This window comes from Erpetoichthys calabaricus, chromosome 10 (genome assembly GCF_900747795.2).
Source record: "Erpetoichthys calabaricus chromosome 10, fErpCal1.3, whole genome shotgun sequence".
NCBI lineage: Eukaryota > Metazoa > Chordata > Cladistia > Polypteriformes > Polypteridae > Erpetoichthys > Erpetoichthys calabaricus.
The window spans coordinates 36,612,621-36,639,955 of record NC_041403.2 but is presented as its reverse complement, the minus strand read 5'-3'; the positions used below and the strand labels follow the sequence as shown (position 1 = coordinate 36,639,955).

General features: G+C 38.5%; 1 protein-coding gene across 4 annotated transcripts in view; it reads right to left on the bottom strand.

Moving 5' to 3' along the window:
- The window catches only part of slc25a24 (solute carrier family 25 member 24), a 57,872-nt gene extending 31,226 nt beyond the window's left edge, over positions 1-26,646 (bottom strand). Inside the window, exons 1-3 of one of the 4 annotated variants that reach the window (XM_051933099.1) lie at positions 26,293-26,646; positions 25,681-25,935; positions 1,472-1,598 (exon numbers count right to left, since the gene is read on the bottom strand). In XM_051933099.1, coding sequence (XP_051789059.1) covers positions 1,472-1,598; positions 25,681-25,863 — 310 coding nt within the window. In that variant the 5' untranslated portion in view covers positions 25,864-25,935; positions 26,293-26,646. The other 3 variants (XM_051933100.1, XM_051933098.1, XM_051933097.1) reach the window with 3 other exon arrangements.
- Positions 26,647-27,335: the final 689 nt, after the last annotated feature.

Here is a 27,335-nt window from a genome sequence, read left to right as displayed (position 1 = left end):
CTGGAGTTTGCCAAAAAGCACCCGAAGAACTCTCAGACCATGAGAAAGAAAATTCTCTGGTTTGATGAGACAAAGATGGAACTCTTTGGTGGAAACCAGGCACCACTCATCACCAGGCCAATACCATCCCTACAGTGAAGCAGTGAAGCAGCATCATGCTGTGGGGATGTTTTTCAGCGGCAGGAACTGGGAGACTAGTCAGGACAAAGGGAAAGATGACTGCAGCAATGTACAGAGACATCCTGGATGAAAACCTGCTCCACAGCGCTCTTGACCTCAGACTGGGGCGACGGTTCATCTTTCAGCAGGACAATGACCCTAAGCACACAGCCAAGATATCAAAGGAGTGGCTTCAGGACAACTCTGTGAATGTCCCTGAGTGGCCCAGCCAGAGCCCAGACTTGACTTCGATTGAACATCTCTGGAGAGATCTTAAAATGGCTGTGCACTGATGCTTCCCATCCAACCTGATTGAGCTTGAGAGGTGCTGCAAAGAGGAATGGGCGAAACTGGCCAAGGATAGGTGTGCCAAGCTTGTGGCATCATATTCAAAAAGACTTGAGGCTGTAATTGCTGCCAAAGGTGCATTGACAAAGTATTGAGCAAAGGCTGTGAATACTCATGTACATGGGATTTCTCAAGTTTTTTTATTTTTAATAAATTTGCAAAAATCTCAAGTAAACTTTTTTCACGTTGTCATTATGGGGTGTTGTGTGCAGAATTCAGAGCAAAAAATGAATTTAATCCATTTTGGAATAAGGCTGTAACATAACAAAATGTGGAAAAAGTGATGCGCTGTGAATACTTTCCAGATGCACTGTATATAATATGTAAATACAACATCACAATAAAAAAAAACAATAACCCCTATATCCTCTGAATGTATTTACTTTGCAACTTTCCTTATTTTATAAACTCTTACAATTTTAAATTTTGTGATTTGGTTTCTGAAAACTGAAAAAGTCAAAGATAGACCTCTAATACGTGCTCAGCAATTCAATGACATCTACTTTGAAGCAGGTTCCTAGATAGATAGATACTTTATTAATCCCAATGGGAAATTCACATTCTTCAGCAGCAGCATACTGATACAATAAATAATATTAAATTAAAGAATGATAATAATGCAGGTCTGTGCCCTAGGCTTAAAATAAAATTTAAAATTAAAATAAAAGACATGCTTTAATCACTATCCTAAAAAAATTTTGGATTCCAATTACTTTTAATCATTATTTTATATATTTGAACCAGTAAACCATACATACTGTATTCCTATGACATTCTAAGCATTATTTATGTAAGTTTTATTACAACGTAAATTTTCTTATGAAAACTTATGAAGAGTATAGAGTAACATATAAATATAAATATTTTATCCTGTAAAAAAAAAGTGTTTTCCATGTCATGTAATTTTTCCTACTCTGTTTTAATAAATGCATAAATAATGGAAGAAACTATGACTATACTATACCATCATTATTTTTGTCCAGGCTCTTGAAGGTCAACATCAGTTTCTTCTCATGATCCTTAAGATACTCTGAAAATTCTTCAAAGTCCAACTGTCCATCCTTATTGCTGTCACCGGCTGAAACAATTTTCTGGGCAGAAAAAAAAATAAAGGTAATTAATTAACATGAAAGAAAATATACAATGAAAAGAAAGAAAGATACATTACAAAATATCATAATCTGTGTTGTGTAATCTGATTCGTTCTAGTTCTAGTCTGATTAAACAGTGCTTTTCTTTAAATTCTGCAAGTTTTTATTATTTTCTTTGGTTTCTGGTATTTACCCATGCGTTTAAAAAGGGGAAGTATGTACTGCAGATTAGATTACAACTTGAAATCAGCAGTGTTCAGTAAAGTTTTTTTCAAAATAAAAATGCACCATATTAATGTTTGATATGTTTAGATTATGTGTCTTATTGTATTTAAATTGGTAATGTGCAGTTTCCCTTCCTTAATATACTGTACAGCACTGAGATGTTACCTCATGTTCCTGAACACATGGAAAATGGTCCATTTGCTCAATGTTGTTGGATTGGATCAACTGTATCAAACCCAGAAGGTTACATGTTTTCCAAGCTTTTTACTCTTAAAATAACAAGTTGCTTAGATACCGGTACATGATTACTGCGGCTTTATAACAACAATCTCAAAAATTACAACTAATGGGTTAGACATGAAATTTTACTGTACTCTGTACTTGTGACAATACTATTGTTATAGACCACTGCCTGTTCTTGGCAAATGCTCCAGTTTTTAAAGGGCTAAAATGTAAGGGTGTACTCTAGGCCCATTTGTTCCATACCATGTCCAAGCGTGATTGTCCCTGCTCCCTACTCCCCTCCTGCCCTGCACTCACGCTGTGCTTAACGTTCTGGGCCCGGGCACGCTTTCATCATGACCATGACACTTCATGTAAAGCCAAAACAAGATCCAAACACATTGTGACAGCATGCATATCAAAATGATTTTACTTATTTTGTGGTTGTTTTGGAGTTCTGTAGGGCAGATAACGCTCTGCCCTCTTACAGATTTATTGAGTATGCAACACAGCGTTTTGCTGTTAATCATGCTGCATATGTACAGTATATGAGAGGATTTTTACAGAGACAAATGATGTTAAGGAAGGAATTTGCAGCTTTTCTTGCCAACTACAATTCACATTCAAGTGTAAAGTAAAAATAAAAACCTGTTTTTAACTCAAATGGTATTGAATGAAGTGGGAATTGCAATATCTGACTTGTTTCGTCATCGACGTCATGTCTGTTTTCTGTGCTTCGGCACGTTTAGAGAACACACTGTTCCCAAATGCTACTAAACCGTGCTCGGACCCACATCTTCCAAGCAGGGCCAGAGCACGGTACAGTTGGCCTGGCACAGAGCGATCACACTAGTCAAACAAACTAGACTTTGCGGGGTTACATGTGGACAAATGTGCTTAGGCACGAAATGAACTACCAGTGTGAGTACAACCTAAATCACAAGTCCACAGGTTAAGTCCCCATAATTAACTTCCCACATGACTTTGTGCAAATTGTTAAACCAAGCATGTCTCCATATAGACAAATGTGTGAAACATTCATCCATTTACTGAAAACCAGATTATCAAATTTTATGATTGCAGGGACCTACAGCTCATCTTAGAAGAAATGAGTGCAAAGCAGGGGGGATCAAATTTGGAAAGGTCAAACTTGCTGTATATACACCTCCTCTTTTGCAAATGTTTTACAAATGCAGAGATGCTAATTAACTAAGCTGCACATATCCGGCTTTCACATCCCCAGAGCCTAAAGAAAAACCTGCCAAGACACAAGGACATCTAAACCTTCATATAAAGTGTTATAGGAACAGGATTCAAAACCAGCCTTCTGGTACTAAAAGTCAGCATAGTTAGCAACTGCCCCAGCCATTTGTCAAACATTTATACTGTACTTGTAAAGAAGTGTAGAATGGTAACCATGATGAAAGGCACTTTTGAAAACTGCAGCTCCTTCTCTAATTTTAATAAGTAACGCTGCAGTAAGCATTACTTTGTAAAGCAATAACTATTTACAGTATATGCCAGTTTTTATTCCTTGGACTACCCTGAAATACCTTATAGTGACAGGCTTTATGAGAATATACGTCATGATATGAATTTTACAAAATACAAACAGCTCAATTTCAAATGTTTAAATATATCTCATGCCAGTAACTGTTCAGTAATAGAATTTGGCACTTATTTTATGATTTTACACTTCTAAACATGATTCCTCACTAAATGTTTATAGAGTTTGGCTTGAAAATACATTTTGTGATTTTTTTTTTAATATATTACTTGGATTCAACAGTAACTAGGAAAAAACAAACGTGCCAAGCATACACAGATTTGATAACATTTGTTGTCACAGTGTGCAACCTTTGAGCTGGAATTTATTTTCCTACTAGCTTAGTCCAGATAACAGCATCACTAGGGTGTAACAGGTGGCTAGTGCTAGTGCCCTGGCAAATGGCTGGTTTCCTACAATTTCAATTGCTAAAAATATATTGATAGGAAGCATTGCTTAAAATGTTCAAAAAAGTACTAGAAGTAATGCATTTCATTTGCAGTGCAGTGAAAAAGAGTTTGCCCCCTCCCATTCTCCTCTATTATTGCCAACTTTTTTTTTGTTTGTTTTTTACATTTTCAGGTCTTCTAGCAATACATAATATTAATAAAATAACAGTTTTCTTTATGTATTCCTTATTTTAAATTGACAAAGTTATCCAATGCCAGTTGATACTATATGATAAATGAACAATCTCCATACATTCAGTAACTGGTTGTGCACTCTTCACCTACAATGACTTCAACAAAACGCTTTTTATAATTCAAGATTAACTGTTCAGAGCACTGATTGGCAAATTTAGGCTACTTTTTTCATAGAACTGCTTTAATTCAGAAACATGGCTAAATATTTGAGTATGAAATTAATTTTTTCATTTCCTGCCATAGTACTTCTATTGGGATTAGGCCACGACTTGGACCAAAATATTTAACTTTGCTTCTTTATGGACATCCTAATGTAAGATTGGATCATCGTCCACATGACCTAACTGCTTCAGCTTAGGAAGAGATCAGAATTTGTGGTTTCTTTAGTTACGGCATCTCATCCAAGTCCTGTGTCAGTAAAGCATCTTACATTAAAACATTACCACAACTATTTTTCATTGTTAGTACAATGTTGATGGGACCAAAAAGATCTATATCTGTCTCATCTGTCCATTAAACCATCTCCAAAATTGCTTGGGGATCAACAAGATGCTTCCTGATAAATGAGAGATGAGCATTTATGTTCTTTCCTAATTAGAAATGTTTCCCATCTTGTCACTCTTCAATGAAGCCCTTTTCTGCCCAATGCCTTCCCAAGGCCCATTGGCTTTTGAGGCAGAAAAAGCCTGCAGTTCTTTGGATGTTCCTTTAGATTCTTTGCGATTTCCTGGATAATTTAAGGCAGCACTGTAATTTTTGGCAAGTGAACTACTTCTTAGTAGATATGCTACTGTATTCAAGTGTTTTCCATTGTCACATGTTTCAGTGGAGAGCTAAATAAACCCTTTAAAAAAAATTTTGTAGTTCGTTCCAGATGATACAGTAGACATTAACATACTACTTCTGATCACTTTAGGCATTTCCTTAAATCATAGCATCACATGTTTGCTGATTCGATGTGCTGGCAACTTAATTTTGATGGTAAGGATAGAATGAAGAGGTTTATAATATGCATGGTTAGCTGTAATCAAGCCTTGCAGTGTTCAATCAGCTGAAAAGAACTATCCCTTTAATTGGATTTAATTCAATTCAAGTACCCCTTATCTAATATTAAATTTTTGCTGAAGACCTGCCAAAAATTTAAAGTTAGAGGAAATGAAGAAGGTGTTAAATACTTTTTCAAGGCAAAGCATGTGTCATACTCTGACAATTTGAGTGGACTTTATCCCATAAAGCTTCTACTGTAAAAGGTTCTTTCATAAGCAACAGAAAAAAAAATATTTCTCTGATATAAGGTAAAATAAGGAATGTCATACACACATATAGTATCTTCTTTGTCAAAGCCATGACACTTTTTCAATTCTTTTATTATTAAATGCTTCCATCCTTAATATATGTTTCAGTAAAAGTTTTCCATGTATTACAGAGAAAAGCCAAGCAAAATGACACCTTTTATTATTTGTTTTCACTTCACAATAAATAACCTACAGTATAACCTAAACAATCTACAGTTCATTCCCTCTGACTTTAATCTTTTATAAAACTTTGATCAGGTTGTGCATCTTGTGAGCTGCTGTTTGGTGAATAGTATCAGACATGTGAACCAAGATCCCAGGATCCCATATATTGTCACTGGTGTAAAATTCATTTTATAATGACTTAAAATTTTCAAGTGACACTGTCCCAAGATGGACTGACATGCTTGTAATAAATAACAGGCTATTTTTTTCTTCAAGGAAGCTGCTTAATTATCTGTATACAAGACAAGAGAACTACTACACATACAGCACAGATGGAAGAGATTTTGTAGAAATGCTTCTGGTTAGTTGACTGTTGAGTCAACAGCTCCACCTACAGCCTGTCACATGTATAGCTGTCATGAAAATACACAAGCCTCATAAAAACCTGTGATGCATGTAAGTATCTATAGACCAAAATCTGCTAAAAGAATTTTACTCAAAATCTTCTAGCATATTACAGTGCTAATAACTATGCCAAGTTTTATGTAGATTAAGTGATTTGTTTCTGAGTTATTACATCCATAATCGTACATCCTGACACACTTATACACGCAGATAGACATATTATCTGTGCGTGCATGCAGAAAATTATAGACTAATGAGGCAAAGAGGATAGCATCATCTGCACAAAGCAATGATGCTGTGCTATAAGCCTCTCCAACTAGACACCCTCACATTGTGACGATGCAGGTTCTACTCCATGCTCCCATCTTGGCTTCTGGGGAGCTCTCAAACTCAACACCGTCAGTAATGTCACCAATGACAGTGAAGACATCAACAACGAAGCAAGGGGATAGTGCAAAAAGTGCAAAGTGCTTTTATTAAAAACAAAACCTAGAGTTCAAATCAATAAGTGCTGCGTCTCAGGTAGTTCTTAAATAAATAAGCCGTTCAAACAGGTAAACTGTGGAGGTTAAAATCCAATAAATACATCCTTTTAAAACGAGGTTAAAATGATAATGGCTGGAAGCAGTCTTGTCTTAAAACTCAGGTGCTTTCTTCTTTCTACTGGTGGCTCCCCTGCTTCTCCCATACGGGCCCCACAATAGGGGAGTCGCCCTACCAGCACATGCAGCTCCCTCCTATTCTGGTCCAGTAACCTTCTGATCCCCGGCTACATAAGGCTCCAACCGGACCAAGACTTGGGTTCCCTCTCTAGTGGCCAACGTGCTCATGCTGGGGCTCAACACGCCCAAAGACTCCTCGACTGCCTCTCCCTTCAAAGGCAAGTCATCTCCTCTGCTGGTCACTCCAGCTACCCAAAACTCAGCTGGAGTGACCGCTTCAATCTGCCCCCTGAGAGTTGGCCAAAACACTTCTCCTGGGCTCTCCTTCCAGCTGCATTCAACCTTCAACGAGTCTGCTCTCACTCTCCCTCTCACTCGTTTACGCACTGGCTTTCTCCTTCCTGCCGCCTTCTTCTCCATTAACCTCCATTCCCTTTCTTTTCTTTTTTCTCCCTCCTATCCGCCTTGCGCTTCTACTATATATTACGGGGATATGGATCAGGTGTGACGATTGGCAGCTCCCGACAACAATTACGGATGCGGACAACTCCTCACCTGTGCACTTAAGCAAGGATCTGCCTGCATCACGAAGTTCCCGGGATCCGCTCCGGCCACACTACCATGCCCCCTCTAAGCTGCATGTGTGGCGATTATCTATTAAAACTGGCCTTTTCAATTTGAGCTATGGACCTGCTATACCACACACATCTTCTGCTGTGCTTTGAGACATCACACTAAAATTTGTGAAATTGTGCGCAGGGCTGCTTAAAATATGTATATCCTTTTGGAAAGTAAGGTCAAAATTCTGGTAATTTTATGTCTCATAAACACCTGCATATCAAGGTTATTATACTTAACAAAATCTAAAGTCAAAACTGAAACTATTATTAAATAAACATTTTCATAAACTGAAATAAAATAATTAACAAAACTGAAGTGAAAAACTAAAACTAAACGAAACTATTAAAGTCGCTGGAAATACTAACTGAAATAAAATAATAATTTACTAAAACAAAACGAAACTATTAAAATAGCTGGAAAGGCTAACTGAAATAAAACAATAATTCACTAAACATATAGTTTTCGTTTTTTCAATTAATTTTCTTGCTGTTAGTTTTTAACCTTTATTACATTTAACTCTAAAACTGAAAGCCATCCACTGCATGTAAAGCATGTGGAATAGAAAGCAAATTTCTTTGCACTTGTATATCAAGATGTAATTCAAATGCCTGAAATCAGAATGTGCTGTTCAACAAAAACTTTACCGTATGGACAGAAAAATCACGAGTGAGTAACATTTCAGTTTTAGAACTTCCCGAATCAGAAAATCCCATTTTTTGGAATTATGCCTGTGTGTGTGTATAAAAACGATATCTCAAAAACGCAAGGAGATAGATGGATGAAATTTGGCATGTGGTTGTTACACCAAACTGTAGATCAGTATTAACTTTTGGGCCAAATCCATTAACCGGAAGTGGTATTTTACATGAACACACTTGATTTTTTTTAATTCATGCAGCTGCAGAGTACGATTTATTCAACTTTACTTTTATAGTAATTGTTCAATATATTAGTAATTTGATTTGTTGTTGACCGTTCTTTAATGTATCTATAATAATAAAAGGCAAAGCCCTCACTGACTGATTCACTCACTCACTGACTGACTGACTCACTCATCACTAATTGTCCAACTTCCCGTGAAGGGTGGAAGGCTGAAATTTGGCAGGCTCATTCCTTACAGCTTACTTACAAAAGTTAGGCAGGTTTCATTTCAAAATTATACGCGTAATGGTCATAACTGGAACCTCTTTTTTGTCCATATACTGTAATGGAAGGCAGCAAGATGGCCGTAGGAGACTGAGTTGCGTGTCGCGTCATCACGCCTCCCACGTAATCACGTGAACTGACTGTGAAGTCAGTACGTAGAAAAGAAGGAGGAGCCCCAAATAGCGCTGAAGAAAACATTCATTACACAATTGACAAGGCAGCGAAACAATAAGAAGCAAGTGAGTGACGCATACAAGCATCTTCATAAGACACGAGGTACAAAAAAGCACGGTGTAAACCGTAAGTCTAAATTAACTTTATAGAAACGCTCCCGCTGCCGTTTGCAATACCATATTCTCGAGATACAAGTTTAATGAGAAGACACGAGGTATAAAAAAGCACGATGTAAAGCGTAACCTTAAATTAACTTTATAGAAACGCTTCTGCTGCCGTTTGCAATGCCATATTCGCGAGATACAAGTTTAATGAGAAGACACGAGGTATAAACGAGAGTTTGCATCACTTTGTAACAGAGTTAAAATTGCTGTAGCGAGAAACTTTTAACTGCCGGGTCTTAGCTAACATTAAATAAACCCGTGGACATCGCAACATCACACAAGAGAGCGGCTCACGTGAAGTGACTGAACGCAGCAGGAGTGATCACTTCCATGAATCAAACCTGTTCAAAAAACACATTACACAATTGATAAGGTAGGAAAAGAATATGAAACAAAGCACGGTATAAACCGTAACTTTAAATTAAGTTTATAGAAACGCTGCCGTGTGCAATACCATATTCGCCCCTGCGAAGCGCGGTGATTTTCCTATATATATTAAACTATTTCAACCATTGTATGATCTGCTTCTCGCAACTGAAAGAGGGCACCGCGGCAGAAGTTAGCCGACTTGCTCACCAACCACAAGCGTTACCTGGTAGGTAACCACTCATACAATCAGATTATGAATCAGACTACTAATGCCTGCAATGTAATTACCCCGATCTACATGCTGTCAAATGAACGAACCACACGCCGTGGCACAACGTTAGGGGCTTTGCCTCTACGTCCGAGGATCGATTCCTGTAAGGGAGTGCAGTGACTGTGTATTCCTGATGAGCCCACAATTACGGCGAAACACGTGTCGCATACTATGCATCTTCAAAGCACGGTGTAAACAGTAAGTTTAAATTGAGTTTATAGAAACGCTCCCGCTGCCGTTTGCAATACCATATTAGATGACTTTGTAACAGAGTTAAAATTGCTGGAGCGATAAATTTTTAACTGCCGGGTCATGTCGCGTGTTCTTGGGTAGGTACACCAAAAAATGTATACATTTATGCATGTAATGGGCAAACAAAAAATGTACTATACCCGAAAGCACTACAGTAGTACTCAATGTATCTTTACTTCTTAAATGTTAATGTTTTACTGTTTAATAATTTATACGCTTCTTATATGTTATTCAGATTCTTTTATCAAAATACCAGTAACAGTGCACTGCACGATAACGTGGAGTGAATACACTTGACATGACCATTCATAGTATTTATCCCCTTTCACTGTACGTTTACCATTCGTTTGCTCAGAGGTTGATGCGCTTGCTGCTTAATGAGCAGCTCTTCACCCTAGCGTCCCGCTGCTTTCTTCTTTCGTCGGCATCTTTTCCCGTTAAAACTGATTTTTTTTAAAACTTAGTATGTTTTCTTTAATTTTTCAGTTAAGCTGGCACTTAAGTCTTCAATCTGCCTCAAGAATGATTAGCGAAGGTGGTAGACAATGAAAACGTCAGCTGTACGCATCCGCCACGCACGCACTGGTGCGCACAGCTGTGAGTTGATTCTACAATAAAATAAAATAAAGATAAAAAGAGTAATAACTTGCAGCACCGCTATTCAATTACACTTGCCTAACGCCTCTCCTAAGGGGAAATACTGTGGGATCTGGACATCCGTCAAAGCAGCAATCACAAGCCCGATTAGAAAGCGGGAAGCTGTGATTTGTCCTCTCCCTCCCATGTAACAATCGCAGCTCGTGTTGCAACGCACTATGTATGTATGTATATGTATATATGTGTATGTGTATGTATATATATATATATATATATATATATATATATATATATATATATATATGTATGTTCATATGTGTGGGAAAGCGAATAGTTGACTTGACGTAGTATATGTGTACCAAATTTCAAGTCAATAGGTGAAACGATAGGTTTGCGAGCTACAGCTGATTTAAAATCCTGGACAGACAAACGAATAGCCACGGTAGCGTATTATAGAAGAACATTTTACTGTTTAATAATTTATATTTATATGCAATGTGCTTCTTTTATATTACTTCATATTCTCATATGATAATGATGTTAATGTTGTTTATATTTATTTCTATGTTATTGTAAGTGCTGTTTATTTGTGGAAAAATAAATTTGGCAATTAAACTTATTTTATACATACATTTTATGTTTTTCTCTTGCACTCAGTGAGAGAATCCACTGGGTAATCAGCTATATATATATATATATATATATATATATAGATAGATAGATAGATAGATATATGTGTATGTATGTAGATATACAAATATGTATATGTATATATATGTATATATGTGTATATATATGTAGATATACAAATATGTATATGTATATATATGTATGTATATGTATATATATGTATATATGTGTATATATATGTAGATATACAAATATGTATATGTATATATATGTATATATGTGTATATATATGTATATATGTGTATATATATGTAGATATACAAATATGTATATGTATATATATGTATATATGTGTATATATATGTAGATATACAAATATATATATATATGTAGATATACAAATATGTATATATATGTGTCTGTATGTGTCTATATATATGTATGTATATATATATATATATATATATATATATATATATATATATATATATATATATATATATATATATATATGTGTGTGTATGTATGTATGTGTGTATATGTATGTGTATATATATATGTTGATATATGTTTATATATGTGGATGTGTATATGTATATATAAATGTATATATGTATATATGTTTATGTATATATATATGTTTACATAACCTCTTTAAACACACTTCTTCTCCGCTGCGAAGCGCGGGTATTTTGCTAGTATAATATAATCATTGTCTTGCGGTTTACTCCTCAAATATCCATCCCCATATCTGAGTACACGAGAAAGTCTAGGGGAGACCACTCCCAATTTTTGAAAATAAAACGGCACTGATCGAGAGACTGACAAGGTCATCATACAAGATCAGCATATTGTTGCTGACCAATCAGTTTTGCTTTAAAAACGTCATTTAACAACAAAGCGATACAAACCTTGTAAAATTCCTGAGTTGGCAATGTCTCTACTGAACTACAGGTAGGTGGGGGAAGACAGTCTGCCAAGTTGTGAAAAGCTAAACATACTAATTTGTTTTTGTATTTACTCTATATTTATTAATTTATCTTTTTTAATTCATATTCACAGCTCAAAATACCTGATATTGTGAAAATAATCCAGTAGCAGATTTATGCTTTAAAATATCTGTCCCCATTTTCTCGATGTTTCTCTCTCTCTCAAATCAGATTGCTGAAATATCATTTTTTTTTTGTTCTTAACATCAGCCATATCGTACATATTGCATACCAGGGATTTTTCCTGCCTTGCATCCAAACCTGTTGGGGTAGACTCCAGCTTCCTGCAATACTGCTCTGGATAAACAGGTTTAGATAATGCATAAATTGTTCTTAATCTCAGATGCTGTCTCTGTCATTTTGTACCTGTCCATACTCCTATGCTCTGCTCATTAAGTGTTTACTGTTCTTATGATGGGCTATTCAAGTCTCACTGCCCCTAATCTTCACACTACATGCTTGTTTTTCTTTATTTCCCTCAATACAGCTGGGTGGGGCTTGCACACTGATTCAAACCTAACAGCCTTGTTCTTCCTTAACCCCATGATTTTGGTCACACCTGTCAAAACACAGTAGAATCTCTTTTCTTATTTTTTTATATCTTTCCAGGCCTGCAGGTGCAAAATTCTGTCTATAAATTGTTTGTGCCTGAGATGTTTTTGAGAAATTTTGGATGGTGTGTTTTGATTCAGCCAGGGCTGTTGCACTAGCCTATGTTTATTTTCTTGTTTATTGAATATTTTGTTGCTTTATAAGTTTTAATCTTATTATTAATTCTACTTTTTGGGTTTGCTTACTTTTTGTATTTAAGTAATATTATGATTCTCCTATTTATGGTGTTTTATTAATTTTGTTGCTATGTTTATACTTTGTGTTTTTTCTGGTTTCCCTGCTTTTGGTGCGAGGAAACCAAAATAGACCACCCGATTAGGCAGTCAGGGTATTAATCCACTGTTTCTGGACTGTGTTTTTTTGCATTTGGTTTCTTTTAGGTTTTGTCTTTTTGGCAGACCTTTTTTGTGCCTATTATGCTCTTGCTTTGGTTTTTAGACACTTTGAAAATTCTTTAGTAATTATTAGTAAATCGTTGTTTTATCGCTTGAACACAATTTTTGTTTAATTGCTCTTCTGCTTATTTTTGTGGAAATTTGTCATTTTGAACCTTTAAAGCTTTTAACCCTAATTTGGGTCTGTCTAGGCCAGAAAGCCAACCTTTTGATTAGGAGTGAGGCTGACTGGGGTGAGGCCTGTTCTTGATGTCCAGACCAGTTTCATGACTGGTATGGCCTTTTGTGTGGTTTTAGAAGGCTTGCTCCCTTTTTGTGCTGTACTCTGGAAGGAGTTTTAAGCAGTAAGCATACAAATGACATGTGGACTGTGTGGCATGAGTAACATGACATTTTTTTTCATGAGCATTTTAATATTGTTTGCAGCTGTTCAGCTTTACCACTGGCTGGTCTGCATTGAATCCCACTGTATCAGAAAATCCTCCATTAAAACAACAAATGGTACATAACAGATAAAAAACATAATGTTGGGTGGCCACATTACAGTAGGCACAACACAATTCATATCAAAACACATACACGTGTTACATATGAACAACTTCGTATTTAAAACTTTATTTTACACAGCATTTGTTCTCAAGTTCAGTCCTGAGGAACCACCATGGCTGCAGGCTTTTATTCCAGTTGCAGTTTCATAAAACAATGTCATTCATACTTCTAATTGATCTAAGAGTTTGTCTTCTCTTATTTTGCATCCAGAAAAGTGACCTAATATGATATTTACAGTACATTTAGACAAAATTCAAAAATGTGTATTTTCCATAGGATTACACGTTTAGCTTATTTTCTCATTTTCTTTATAACTGGCCTTTCTCTGTGGAGTCTGCTACTTATCCAAATACTGACACAATTAAGTGATGAGCAGTGTCAGACAGGTGCAAATGAAAGTGAACAGCTATTTCAGTGTCATGTTCATTTGTGAGTTACATATTAAGATGCTTTGTTCAGATGACAAGTTTTGACTGTCATGCTTTTTAAGGTTGTCAGCGTCAGTGTGGTGTGACATAACTTCCATTTTATGATTAGGCCCAACAGTGCTAAGAGAGAGAGATTAAATCCTTTATATAATTTTGTTTCCTCTTCCTAATCAAGGAAAATATGACATGTTATTGCAGACCTACAATATTTTTACGCCTCATATTTGTACATTTTCTTCACATTCCCTGTGTGACCAGTAATTTCTATTGTGGTTAAAATGCCTTTAACAGTGAACAGAAGAAAACCAAAGATCAAGTACTTGTATCCTTGTAAGAGCAACCAGGACATGGTGGTTTAAAAAATTTACCAGGCAGCATCTATCATATTCTGACCGTAAGACCCAAAAAATAAACATTTTTGCATTTAAATGTTTTCTCCTTCTGCACATGATTTTACAATACAACTACAGAATAGAACAAGAATTGTAAAATTTTGAGATTCTGAATCCTTTCAAAAGGCTTGTACAGTGATCTCCCGCCTATCATGGAAGTTACGTTAGCAACAGGTGAAAATCAGCGATATAGAAAGACCATATAAATAAACATCCATCCATTTTCCAACCCGCTGAATCCGAACACAGGGTCACGGGGGTCTGCCGCAGCCAATCCCAGCCAACACAGGGCACAAGGCAGGAACCAATCCCGGGCAGGGTGCCAGCCCACCACAGGACACACACAAACACACCCACACACCAAGCACACACTAGGGCCAATTTAGAATCACCAATCCACCTAACCTGCATGTCTTTGGACTGTGGGAGGAAACCGGAGCGCCCGGAGGAAACCCACACAGACATGGGGAGAACATGCAAACTCCACGCTGGGAGGGCCCGGGAAGCGAGAGAGGGGTTGGGAGGGTTTGGGTTTGAGAGAAGCTATTGAGACCAGATCATCACAGAGAGACACTTTGACGACACGCAAGACTAGATATTACAACTTTAGGAAGCAAAACCCGTGAGACGGTAACTTTTGCACGTCACGCCCTAACCTAGCAGTTGTAGGAATGCTTTTGGCAAACAAACTCCAGGTGCTCCCAGCTCTTAAAACAACGACAAGCAGAACATGTAGCTTGCCAGCAGATGATCTGAGCACTTCATGCTTAACGTGCATTCAGCCCTCACAACCACACTCCTCCTCCTTCTTCAGAATGCGAATGGCAGAGACGCGAAGTGGCAAAAGGACAGCTGCTGTACTTGCTTTTAAATGTTTGACGCAAAGTGCAACAAGCACAACACACAGCTGGCCAGCAGCAGCAGCAAGACAGCAACTGAACCAACCGCTTCTCCTTAGCGTGCATTAAGACCCCCTCTTCACAATGCGAGCAGCGTTATAAGTCCCGCGAGAAAGAGATTTTACCACACCCGGGGAAGGAAATAAAGGACAAATATTGTTTTTACAAAAGTTTTAAAGTAAAAATGAAAATAATACATATGTTACAATTCCCATTAAACTAACAATCTCTTTAAATTGTTTATCCGGTAAACCAAACCCAGGGGTAGGCGAGCGAAGAGAGCAGGGGGCACAGCCACCTAGTAATAATAATAATAATATTAATAAATCAGCGATGTAGCGAGGGCGCGATAGCTGAACCGTGATATAGCGGGGGATTACTGTATTAACAAAAAGTACAGTATTTTCTCAAATAGAGAGGACTACAGATCAGCCTTCCCTCTTCAATTACTATCAGCAAATTCAGAATGTTTATTCTTACCTTGGTATTTTGAATTAATTTACATCTGACTTGGGGTCTTCATGCTACACTTCCTAATCAGACTCAACAGCTTGCATACAGAAGAGAGTAACTGCTTTATTTTGACCAAGCACACACTAGGGACAATTTAGAATCGCCAATACACCTAACCTGCATGTCTCTGAACTGTGGGAGGAAACCCACGCAGACACGGGGAGAACATGCAAACTCCAAGTAGGGAGGACCTGGGAAGTGAACCCGGGTCTCCTAACTGCGTGGCAGCTGCGCTACCCACTGCGCCACTCTAAACTAAAATTGCCCAACCAAAATAAACTGTATTAATAAAGCGTTGTGACCTCTCACAGACCAGGTAAAACAGGTTTGGTGGAACCCTTCCTCATTAGTCTTTTTCTTCTTTTTGCTCTACGTGGTGTCACACACGTGCGACTAGTAAGGAGCTGAGTGGACCAAGTGGAGGTAATTACCCGCCAGGCCAGGGGGTGGTGGGGTGCACTAAACCTACCTCTATTATCTCTGCAGGCCAAATACAGGAAAACCTGCCTGATTTAACATCACTTCCGGTTCCAGCACCCAGACTGATGCCACTTCCGGTTCCAGGCAAATGACATCACTTCTGCTTTTCGGCTTATAAAGCCGCCATCTTTTCTTAACAGCATCAGTTCATCTTTGGAACTCATCAAGAACACATCTTGAATATTTTCTTGACCCTTTTGCAACCAGGGACAATAAACAGGTGGCTGCCCCAAACCTTTTCGTGTGTTGAGACTACTTCTTTTACAGAAGATAGGCAAAATGTTATTTGACCTAAATAACATTTAGTAATGTATATCTTAGTCATCGGCAGCACAGTGGCGCAGTGGTAGCGCTGCTGCCTCGCAGTTAGGAGACCTGGGGTTCGCTTCCCGGGTCCTCCCTGAGTGGAGTTTGCATGTTTCTCCCCGTGTCTGCGTGGGTTTCCACCGGGTGCTCCAGTTTTCTCCCACAGTCCAAAGACATGCAGGTTAGGTGGATTGACGATTCTAAATTGGCCTTGGTGTGTGGGTGTGTTTGTGTGTGTCCTGTGGTGGGTTGGCACCTTGCCCGGGATTGGTTCCTGCCCTTGTGCCCTGTGCTGGCTGGGATTGGCTCCAGCAGACCCCCGTGACCCTGTGTTTGGATTCAGCGGTGTTGGAAAATGGATGGATGAATGGATATCTTAGTCATCTGTAATTTATTAACTTTCATGAAAAACTGAGGGCAATATGTATAAAAAAGAAAATTAATGAATTATTAAATAAATACTTCAACAACATGATAAAACCTCCCTTGTTAAGCAATGTGAAAGAGTGGTTTCCTAGTCTGTCTTTTCTGTTATTTGAAAATAAAACTGATAGCAACCTGAAAGTGATAACATTAACTTATTTTTTTTGTCGTAAATGTAATGTGAGATTGTCAGTCTTAATTAAATTCAAAATGCATTACAAAACTGTGAACATGCCTCATTTTTGGCTTTGGCCAAAAGTACTGTGGAACTTTTTGTTTCCAGTAAGCACTCTGAAGAGGTCATCTTGCTTTTATCTTTGCCCAAAATGTGGAAAAATTACTTTGAACTGTAATAAATATCAACATGCATTGATTTATTTTGCTAAATTATTAAATTTCACATTAATAATATATTCTCTGTTGTTTTTAATGACTCTAAAAGTGCAAGATTTTTCAGCTTTTAGGAAACTGTAAGCTGCATTATCTAATGGAAAAGAGACACTAAGAAACCCCAATCTCATCTCCCTGACCAAAAATGTGGCTGACCACATGGCTTAGTGGCTTTGAAGCTAAACTAGAAAGCAAAGGTTACAAGTTCATCTGTGGGAGGTTACCACCTGGCATCGCTGTTTTCTTACTGGTAACCTAATATATTTCTTCTATACACACACCGAATGGACTGAAATTTCAAAATCCATTGTGGAACTAATAAATACAAATAAAAATAACAGGAAAACTAAAAAGTACAACAACAAACACAACAAGAAAACAATAACGACTGAACATTTACAACAGTCATGTTACAGTGCTTCAATGTCCAGTGTGACCACCTCTTATACCCACCACTGCTTGACACCTTTGCGTCACAAAACTAAGGAGCTCGGTTTTGATTTGGTTACTCAAGAACCACCAGATCTTGAATGATCATTTTTCCGGACAGTCTGCAGAAAAACAGACTGTAGTTGGGAAACAATTGAGTGGTTCAACTGATATTGTCTGGTAACAGTAGCATATCTTGCTTGACTGCAACACATAAATGGCCCACTCCCAGCTCATGCACAATGGCCTTTGTCTTTATATGACCTGAAATCTCAATTTAAAGTCTTTTGAAATGTTACTGGATCAGCATTGTTCCACCTTGATGTTGTTGCATAAAAGTGCTCCTAACAAGCTTCTCAGTGTTTGTAAATTTGAAAGAAATGGACATAATTTAGCAAAAATTGTTAAAGTTAACTGTTAATAGATTTTCCATAAGATTTGGGGTAGTAAAATTGCAGAAAGGAGAATATCAGGTAAAATTATTTAGTTTTAAGTAAAATTAAGTCATTCGATAAATTCTTGTCTATTAAATCAATGTTTATTATGATTGCAAAGAGTGGTGATGTGTTGCATGTTGGATGGACATGCAAATAACAGTTTTACTGTATTCTGTACACATAACAATACTACTACAACAACAACAAGCTATAAATTACTACAGTTTTCTCATTCCAGAAAATGTTACATTTCTTTTCCATCAGTATACAGTAATTTATTTATTCTTCTTAGTATTTGTCCAGACATATTGACGTATACCATACAATGCTCATGTCGAATAGCTTCATTTAAACTAGTGTTAATATCATTTAACTCAATCAACTTAAATAATCAATTGGTTTACCCTGCCAAGACATAGAAAATAATTTTGGTTCGTCATTTAAAATTTGTGTTTCCACAGATAGTTCAGCATGAGAACTGAATGTTCCTCTATGAACATGTCTATGTGTAAAGATGAACTGCAGTTATCTCTTGTAGGAGGGACACAGGATGGATGAACATCCCAGCCAGTTTCAAATCTGGGGTCCATTTACCTGAAAGTCATATTGGATGTTCAGACTGGCACATGCTAATGTAAAAATGAGTCAAAGCTTTCAACAGAATTAGCTATCAGAGAGATTTTCAAAGCCATTTTGAAGGTGCTAACACAGATCACTTTGTCTGAAACATTGTCTCACGTTAGCATTTAACAGGTAGTTTACATACCACATTTATATATCATTTCTGATTATCACAACAGCAAATTTATTCGCCCTTGCCTCAACTTGACAACTACAAATACTGTGTAACAATCTAATAACTGGGAGTGCAGCTGGATGATAAACTGGACTGGACTGCCAATACTGATGCTCTGTGTAAGAAAGGACAGAGCCGACTATACTTCCTTAGAAGACTGGCGTCCTTCAACATCTGCAATAAGATGCTGCAGATGTTCTATCAGACGGTTGTGGCGAGCACCCTCTTCTACGCAGTGGTGTGCTGGGGAAGCAGCATAAAGAAGAAGGACGCCTCACGCCTGGATAAACTGGTGAGGAAGGCAGGCTCTATTGTAGGCACGGAGCTGGACAGTTTGAAATCTGTGGCAGAGCGACAGGCACTGAGCAGGCTCCTGTCAATCATGGAGAATCCACTGCATCCACTGAACAGTATCATCTCCAGACAGAGGAGCAGCTTCAGCGACAGACTGCTGTCACTGTCCTGCTCCACTGACAGACTGAGGAGATCGTTCCTCCCCCACACTATGCGACTCTTCAATTCCACCCGGGGGGGTAAACATTAACATAATACAAAGTTACTGTCTGTATACCTGCATTGTTATCACTCTTTAATATTTTTCTTTATCAGTATGCTGCTGCTGGAGTATGTGAATTTTCCCTTGGGATTAATAAAGTATCTATCTATTTTACATAGCCTTTTGTTAAATATTAAACCATGTCAAAAATAAAGTATCACAATTCCCATGCAACACATTGAAAGTACAATAGTTAAATTATAAAGTGCAAATCAACAGATTACAATCTGTTATTTTAAATTTGCCATTCTTCTCAACATAATAAAAGCCTAAAATAATCAGCCAGCCATTTAATAAAAGTAGTGGACATGGGGGGGGGGGAGGTATTACAGTTTTTCCTGGATTGAAAAAGAACTTTTTTATTTTGCTGTAATCCTAGGGGTTATTTAATTCTAATCATGATCCATTAGTATTTTATCAAGCTGCATGGTGCTCATTCAAAGAATCTAGTTTGTCATTTATTGTCAATACTACCACTTATCTCACAAGTCTGCTGAAGCAGATGGTGCAATTAGTACCTTAACCATTTTACTCTTTCTGACTTTTTAATCAGGAAACCACAGTGGATGGGAGGGAATGGCACCATCAGTGACACATCCTGCGTCAGTTAATCATATGACTCTCTTACATTCATGGGCACCTCAGTGAACCATAGAATGCCCAGAAAGAGGCTTGGCCTAAATCTACTACATTTGAAGTTAACATTTTTAAAGGATCAAAGTGCCTAGGCAAATATAACAGTTTTTATTTGCGTTTCCTCCATTGCTAATTGGCTAAATGTTATGTTTTTTTTCCTTTCCAACACTGATTAGCATTAAAAATGCAGTGTTCTGATAATGTTTCTATGTATGTGTAATCTGTGGGAAGTTTTTCATTTTTCTTTCTTTTAGTAGCTCATATTATGGAGCATTTCTTCTAAAAAAAAATATTTGAATGATGACTCAAGTGATTTAAGCCTACTTAATTAATGAAACCAGTCATAGTCCAGTGGTAGATGATTTTGTTAACTGGAATGATGAGTCTTTTCTATACATAAATGCTACAAAGATTAAGAAACAAATAATCAATAAAGGGAGAGGGAGAAACAACATTCTCCCCCAACAAACAATCATCAAGGACCAAGCAGTGGAGATTGTTGAAGTTATAAAAATCTGGGGATAATCACAAACTCAAAACTGACTTTTAAAGAAAATACAGAAGTAATTTGTAAAAAGGGACCCTTGTAGCCTTTACTGTTTAAGGAAGTTAAGTCATTGTATTGAGCCTGTCTTTACCTATGTTCTGCTGGCCTGGTTTGGATTTTTTAATGTCACCAACAAAAAATCTATATAAATAAAATTCTTTTCGTGTTTGAAACGGAAATGACGTATGACCACAGGTAGCGGAAATTACGTATGACCACAGAACATATTATAATATAGGAACTTATTATTTGTGTGAGTTATTTTACTAATATTGAAAAGAAGAAAAAATGTTTAAATAAGGAGCTGGGAAGGTGAATGTAAAGAAGAAGCCAGCGGTAAAGCGAGTGAGACTCCGTAATAAGGACAGTTGGGTGCACGGAGAAGGGAGTGCCGGCTAACCTCGAAGGACCTTCGTAACACACGGCTTTACTTTGCTTTTATGGTGCGGGCATCGGCCATGGACAGACGCTAACGCCGAGACACCCGGGTGAGACGGACTTCTTCCATCAACAAAGGAATCGTCGCCAGGCCGTGAGATCGCTTCTTTTACATTTCAATTCAGTATACGAGTCAGTGGAACGTATCTGACTTGATCACTGGATTCATTGCAGATTTCTCAGGCCGTGTGGATTTAGACTTTAAAACAAAGTTAATATAAAAGAGACTGGGGAACGTGTGGGGATTGTGTGTGTGTCTAATTTATATTTGTATATACTGTAGATGTAATATAGGTTTAAGTACTGTGAATATATTTGTGCTGTTTGTAAATAGGTTAATCTTTCCTTGCTTGCTTTCTTTCTTTGCTGTTTCGCCATTTTCTGGGAGTATATTATAGAGTGTTTAAGGGGGTGGCATATTAATTAGGGTTTGTGTAGTTATTATAGATTAGACAAGGATTTAAAGGGTGTTTATTGTTTTGTTTGATTTATAATATATTCTTTTTTTGATTGTTTAAAGAATTTTTGGGGTGATTATTTCCTTTGTATAAATTCATAAAAGACAACTCCAGATGAGGATATCAAATTGGGGCGAAGGTTCAGTTGGGTTCCATACTTAATAGAAATAATTTTCCTAAGAGTAGAAGATTTTTGCGTGTGCTGGGCTCCTCACTCAACTTAAGAGGAACGCACTACACCTTGATAGTAAGAGAGATGAGGAAAACAGCTTTGCGTCTTTCTACTTTTTAACTGTGCCGAGCTGTAAACAATGTGAAGACGAGACTGCCCTCAGCGGGGAGTGGTCGTAAGAAGAAAGAGGACGCTGGGAGTCACGGAATGTCGGGTTTTTCCTCCTGGTCAACAGCTTCGCAGTTTCGGGCAGCGTCCTCTCTTCTCGCACTGTTTGTCACACTTCAAGTGCCCCATCAGGTCCTGGGACAGTGGACATCTTTGCAAATAAGTGTAATCAGCGCTACTGAACCGGGACTCTCTTGGTAAATTGTGGTGCATGGCTACTTACTGTCCCTTAAGATGAATTCGGGTCACTAAAACCCCCCAACATTCAAGGGGGTGATGAATTCTTTTAAGAAAATGGAGGGTTTACATCTACAAAGATGTACCGACCTCTTCATGTTAAGTATTAGACTTGGGAATTGTTTGGACCTTCTGCCCGTTAAGCACGGAAAGGCAGCGTCCACATTTCTCACAATAATTTTTCGCTAAATCACAGGCACATAGTGCAAGGTTGTCAAGCAGGTAGTTTGCCCGAAACCACTGCAGTAGTACTCAATGTATCTTTACTTCTTAAATGTTAATGTTTGACTGTTTAATAATTTATACGCTTCTTATATCTTCTTCAAATTCTTTTATGAAAATGTTTTACTACTTAATAATTAATATTTATATAATTTCCATTTATTGTAAATGCTCTGTATTTGTTCAAAAATAACATTGGTAATTAACAGACTTATTTTATAAATACTACATTTTAGTTTTTTTCCCTTGCACTTAGTGAGCGAAGCCACTGGGTAATCAGCTAGTAAGGAATTAAATTGGAAAACACAGCACTAAAATAACAAGGTCTCAACAGTCCAATCTCACAGACCTGTTGAACAAGCAAGTATTATGGAAAGCGGAGTATATTCCATCAGACAGGACTTGCCCACTACATTCTCAAATTCAGTTGTTGCCTTCAGGTCACAAGATCGAGATTCCAAGGATAAAAAGCAACAGGTTCAAATACTCTTTCATGTCAACATCCACAGCCTTAAATTACAGGAAAAATAATTAGCATTTGCATCAATTGTGAGTCAAGTCTAACTGTTGGTTTAACTTTTTATGTGTAATATGGGGTAGTCACCGTTGGTCCTAGAGGGCCGCAGGTTTTTGTTCCAACTGTTTCTTAGTGAGAAGTCAATTATGGCTGATGAAGCACGTATTGCTCAAGGGACACTTTTCTCCTTCATTTTAGTGGTCTCGCTTGTTAAAGTTCCCCACCCTTAATTGCTTATTCAGTGTTTTAATAGCTTCTTATTATCAATAAGATGCAAATAACAAAGGAGGCAGCAGTTCACCATCTAACTTGTTTCCATTTACACCTGTGTGGATTCATCATGCACTATTTGGTTTAATAAAACACAAAGAGAAAAATGTGACAGACTGAAAATTATTTGTTTTAGGCTTCAAATCATTTGGATGATTTCCTTGGAAAGGAACAAAATCTACAATGTAAGAACATTACATTACAGATTAACAAGCCATAAAATTAAATAAGGTCTGACACTGGCAAGGATTGGTTTCTAATTAAGTAATTAGGTTGGAACTAAAACCTGTAGCAACTGCGGCCCTCCAGGACCGATGTTGTCTACCCCGGTGTAATACATATATACATGTGTGTAATGTGTCACCGAAAGTACCATGTTCATTGCATCATTTATTTGCACTATGTTTACACTCGTTGGTTGTGTTGTCCGTTTTGTATTTTTAATGTTAAGTTGTGATCTCTTTGTAAAACATGATTTCAACCCAAATTTCCTTCTTGGGACACTACAACTGAATTGGATTGAATCTACTGCAAAGTATTATATGATAAAAGTACTGTAAAACCTGATATAATGCAGTCTGTTTTTGCTCTTTCAACTCAGAGAGGTTCAGTGTGGAGTTGGGGAGCGACGGTACTGAACACTGCAATATGCCAGAAGCCACTCCAGAGTACTTCCCGCCTAGCATCCAAACCTGCCAAGACATGTGCCTAATCTTCACAAGCATGTACTCAGTCAAGACCGTTCGGCAAACTGATGTATGACAGGCAAAAAAAAGCTTCATTATGTGTTAGACTCAGAGATAGTGATCCAACTGTGGGCACCAAAAGTGAAACACTGAAGCATACCTTCTTTGAAAAACACCCAGGCACCTCCCTGTTAACGCCTTGTGAACAGAAGTATGGCTGAAAAAAACTTAATGACTCACTTTATTTGAACAGTATCTCTCTCAGGAACAGTTTACAGAAGAACACACAAGGATTACATTCAGATTGTTTAAACTGTCTCTAAGGGTTGCAATTTCAAAGCACTTGGTCAGTGGATCAGCCACCATAACCTGCAACTTAAAAATCTAGTGCTCTTATTTTATAGCAATTCATTTCCCTCTTGCCCAGTTCTGCAGGTGCACCTAGCAATGTGAGGGTAGGCATGGCAGAAACCAACCCAGCACCCGGTGTGAGTGTCTTACTGGCCACACTTAAATATATGGGACCACTTTTGATTCCTCAACTAATGTGATTGCACCGTTTCTAATGTTTAACTTATTTTACTCGTAAGTGCTGTTGTGTTGCGGTGGCGCAGTGGGTAGCGCTGCTGCCTCACAGTTAGGAGACCCAGGTTCGCTTTCCGGGTCCTGAGGGTAGGCATGGCAGAAACCAACCCAGCACCCGGTGTGAGTGTCTTACTGGCCACACTTAAATATGTGGGACCACTTTTGATTCCTCAACTAATGTGATTGCACCGTTTCTAATGTTTAACTTATTTTACTCGTAAGTGCTGTTGTGTTGCGGTGGCGCAGTGGGTAGCGCTGCTGCCTCACAGTTAGGAGACCCAGGTTCGCTTTCCGGGTCCTCACTGCGTGGAGTTTGCATGTTCTCTGCATGGGTTTCCTCCGAGTACTCAGGTTTCCTCCCACAGTCCAAGGACATGCAGGTTAGGTGGATTGTTGATCCTAAATTGTGCTTGGTGTGTATGTGTGCCCTGTGGTGGGCTGGCGCCCTGCCTGGGGTTTGTTTCCTGCCTTGCGCGCTGGGATTGGCTCCAGCAGACCCCCGTGACCCTGTAGTTAGGATATAGCGGGTTGGACAATGGATGGATGTGCCGTTGTGTCACAAGCAGCTCCAAACCTACCACGTTTAACTCATACATTTTAAGTATTGGTGAATAAAAGGGATTCTGATTCATTTGGGGTGGCACAGTGGTGCAGTGATGGCGTTGCTGCCCCACAGCAAAGAGTTCAACGTTCGCATCCCGGGTCCACCTAGCATGGAGTTTGCATGTTCTCCTTGTGTGTGGGTTTGCGTCCCATAGTCCAAAGACATGCAGTTTAGGTGATCCTAAAATGGCCCTAGTGTGTGATTGGGATGTTTGTGTGTTCGTCCTGGTGCCCTGTCTGGGGTTTGTTCCTGCCTTGCACTCTATGGTACCTGGGTTAGGGTCCAACAGACCCCCGCGACCCTGTTCAGGACTAAGCCAGTAGAAAATGACTGACTGATTGATTGATTCCTTTGTAATGTGTGGGGGGCGGTACAGATACTTAAAGATCGCACTGGATGAATACTTTTGCTAAATGTGTTTATAGCAAATATGGATAAAACACAAAGGTACACTGTCTGTAAGGGCACATAAGGATCATACGTTGTATGCAGTAAGAACAGTTAAATGTTTAAAAGCAATGCCAAGGGACTTTTTCCACTCTCTCGCATGAATAAGGTACCTTTTCCGCATCCGGGCCCACCGCCATGCCCATCTTCTGCAGGCCCTCTCGCAGCTCGTTGATGTCCACCTTCCCATCTCGGTTGGTGTCCAGCTTCGCGAAGAGCTCCTCGTAGCTCTTCTTGTTTTCCTCCGCTACGCACGCCGCGTCGCTGAGCACACATTTCCTCGCTAAACGTAGCATTTGCCCCGCTAAGATTGAAGACACACTCCGGACTGAAGTGGCTGCTGAGGAACTCGTTTATTCTGCCGCTGTCTGTCAAACAAACAAAAAAAATGAATTACGTGTGGCAGGCAGCGTCCAAGTCGTGCAGACGCGCGGGCTTCTCCGGTTCTCGAACGACGAATTAAACAGATAATGTCTCCTTTTTCCCTTTCCTCCTTCTACACTAAAACACGCCCCTTTGCTTCTGCACAGATGTGGTGAAAGGTTACTTTTCCCCTTAAATATAAAGGCCAAAGCACGGCTCCCCTTACGTCCTGGATCGGCCAGTCGGTGGGAGGGCTTTTCTTTTCTTTCTTTCTACCCCCCCCTGGGTCTGAGTCTGTGGTAAGGAATGGAAGTAATTTAGATGCAATGATAACCGTGACGTACCGCACCCAAAATACTCACTAGGCCGTTTATTTTATGGATTTGGCGTGGTGACGCGTCCTCTCTCCGTCTACCGATTTGTTCTTTTTCCGTTCCTGTCGCTCTCTCCCTGTTCTATCACCTCCACACCCACACATTCATCGGGACATGTTTTACTTTGTATTTCGATGCCTCCAGTTCCCCCAGCATGGGCGTTGGCATTTCTGTGTCTAAGTTTGGCATTCACTCTTTGGATTCGGCAGCCGCACTTCATAGAGCCAGGCTCGGCGACACGGAAATGTGCACCGTATCAGCAGGCAGAAGAGACAACTGCTGAAACTATTAACCGGTTCGATTACTGGGGTTAAAACTGGGAGCTTCTTCACGGTAAAGTAACACGAACTTTGTATGTTGTTAGCAAGTGCGACGAGCCCGTTACAGCCTGGGCACGAAAGTCTGGGGGAGGCGCTGTGCTGCAATAGCTGCCAAGTTGAAAACGAACGGACGGGCGGACGAGGCGCATTCGGCTTTATTATTTTTGGGATTCGTGACGTGCAGTATCATTTATTAATCGTAACAAAACTTATGTGTTCGAACTTTAGTGTACTTTATTTTGTTACTGTGGATAACAAACCGGTGAGCATGTTTATTGTCAGCATTAGCTTACCCATAACGCCTGTTCCACTTTTACTATAGACCAGTGAAACCAGTGCCCATTCTGAGCCTTCGGCTGGGAGGACGGAGAACAACAACAATAATATTTACTTATATAGCACATTTTCATATAAATGATGTAGCGTAAAGTACTTTACAGGATGAAGAAAGAGAAAAATGACAAAATATAAAAAGTAAAATTAAGCAATACTAAATAACATAGCTGTGTTCGGATTCAGCGGGTTGGAAAATGGATGGATGGATAAATAACATAGAATAAAAGTAAAGTTCAATGGCCAGGGAGGACAGAAAAAGCAAACTCCAGACTGCTGGAGAAAAAAAAAAAACAAAATCTGCAGGGTTTCAGAGGCCACAAAGACCACCAAGTGATGGTTTTCAGGCTTCACATGGAGGAATTTGATGATGATGGT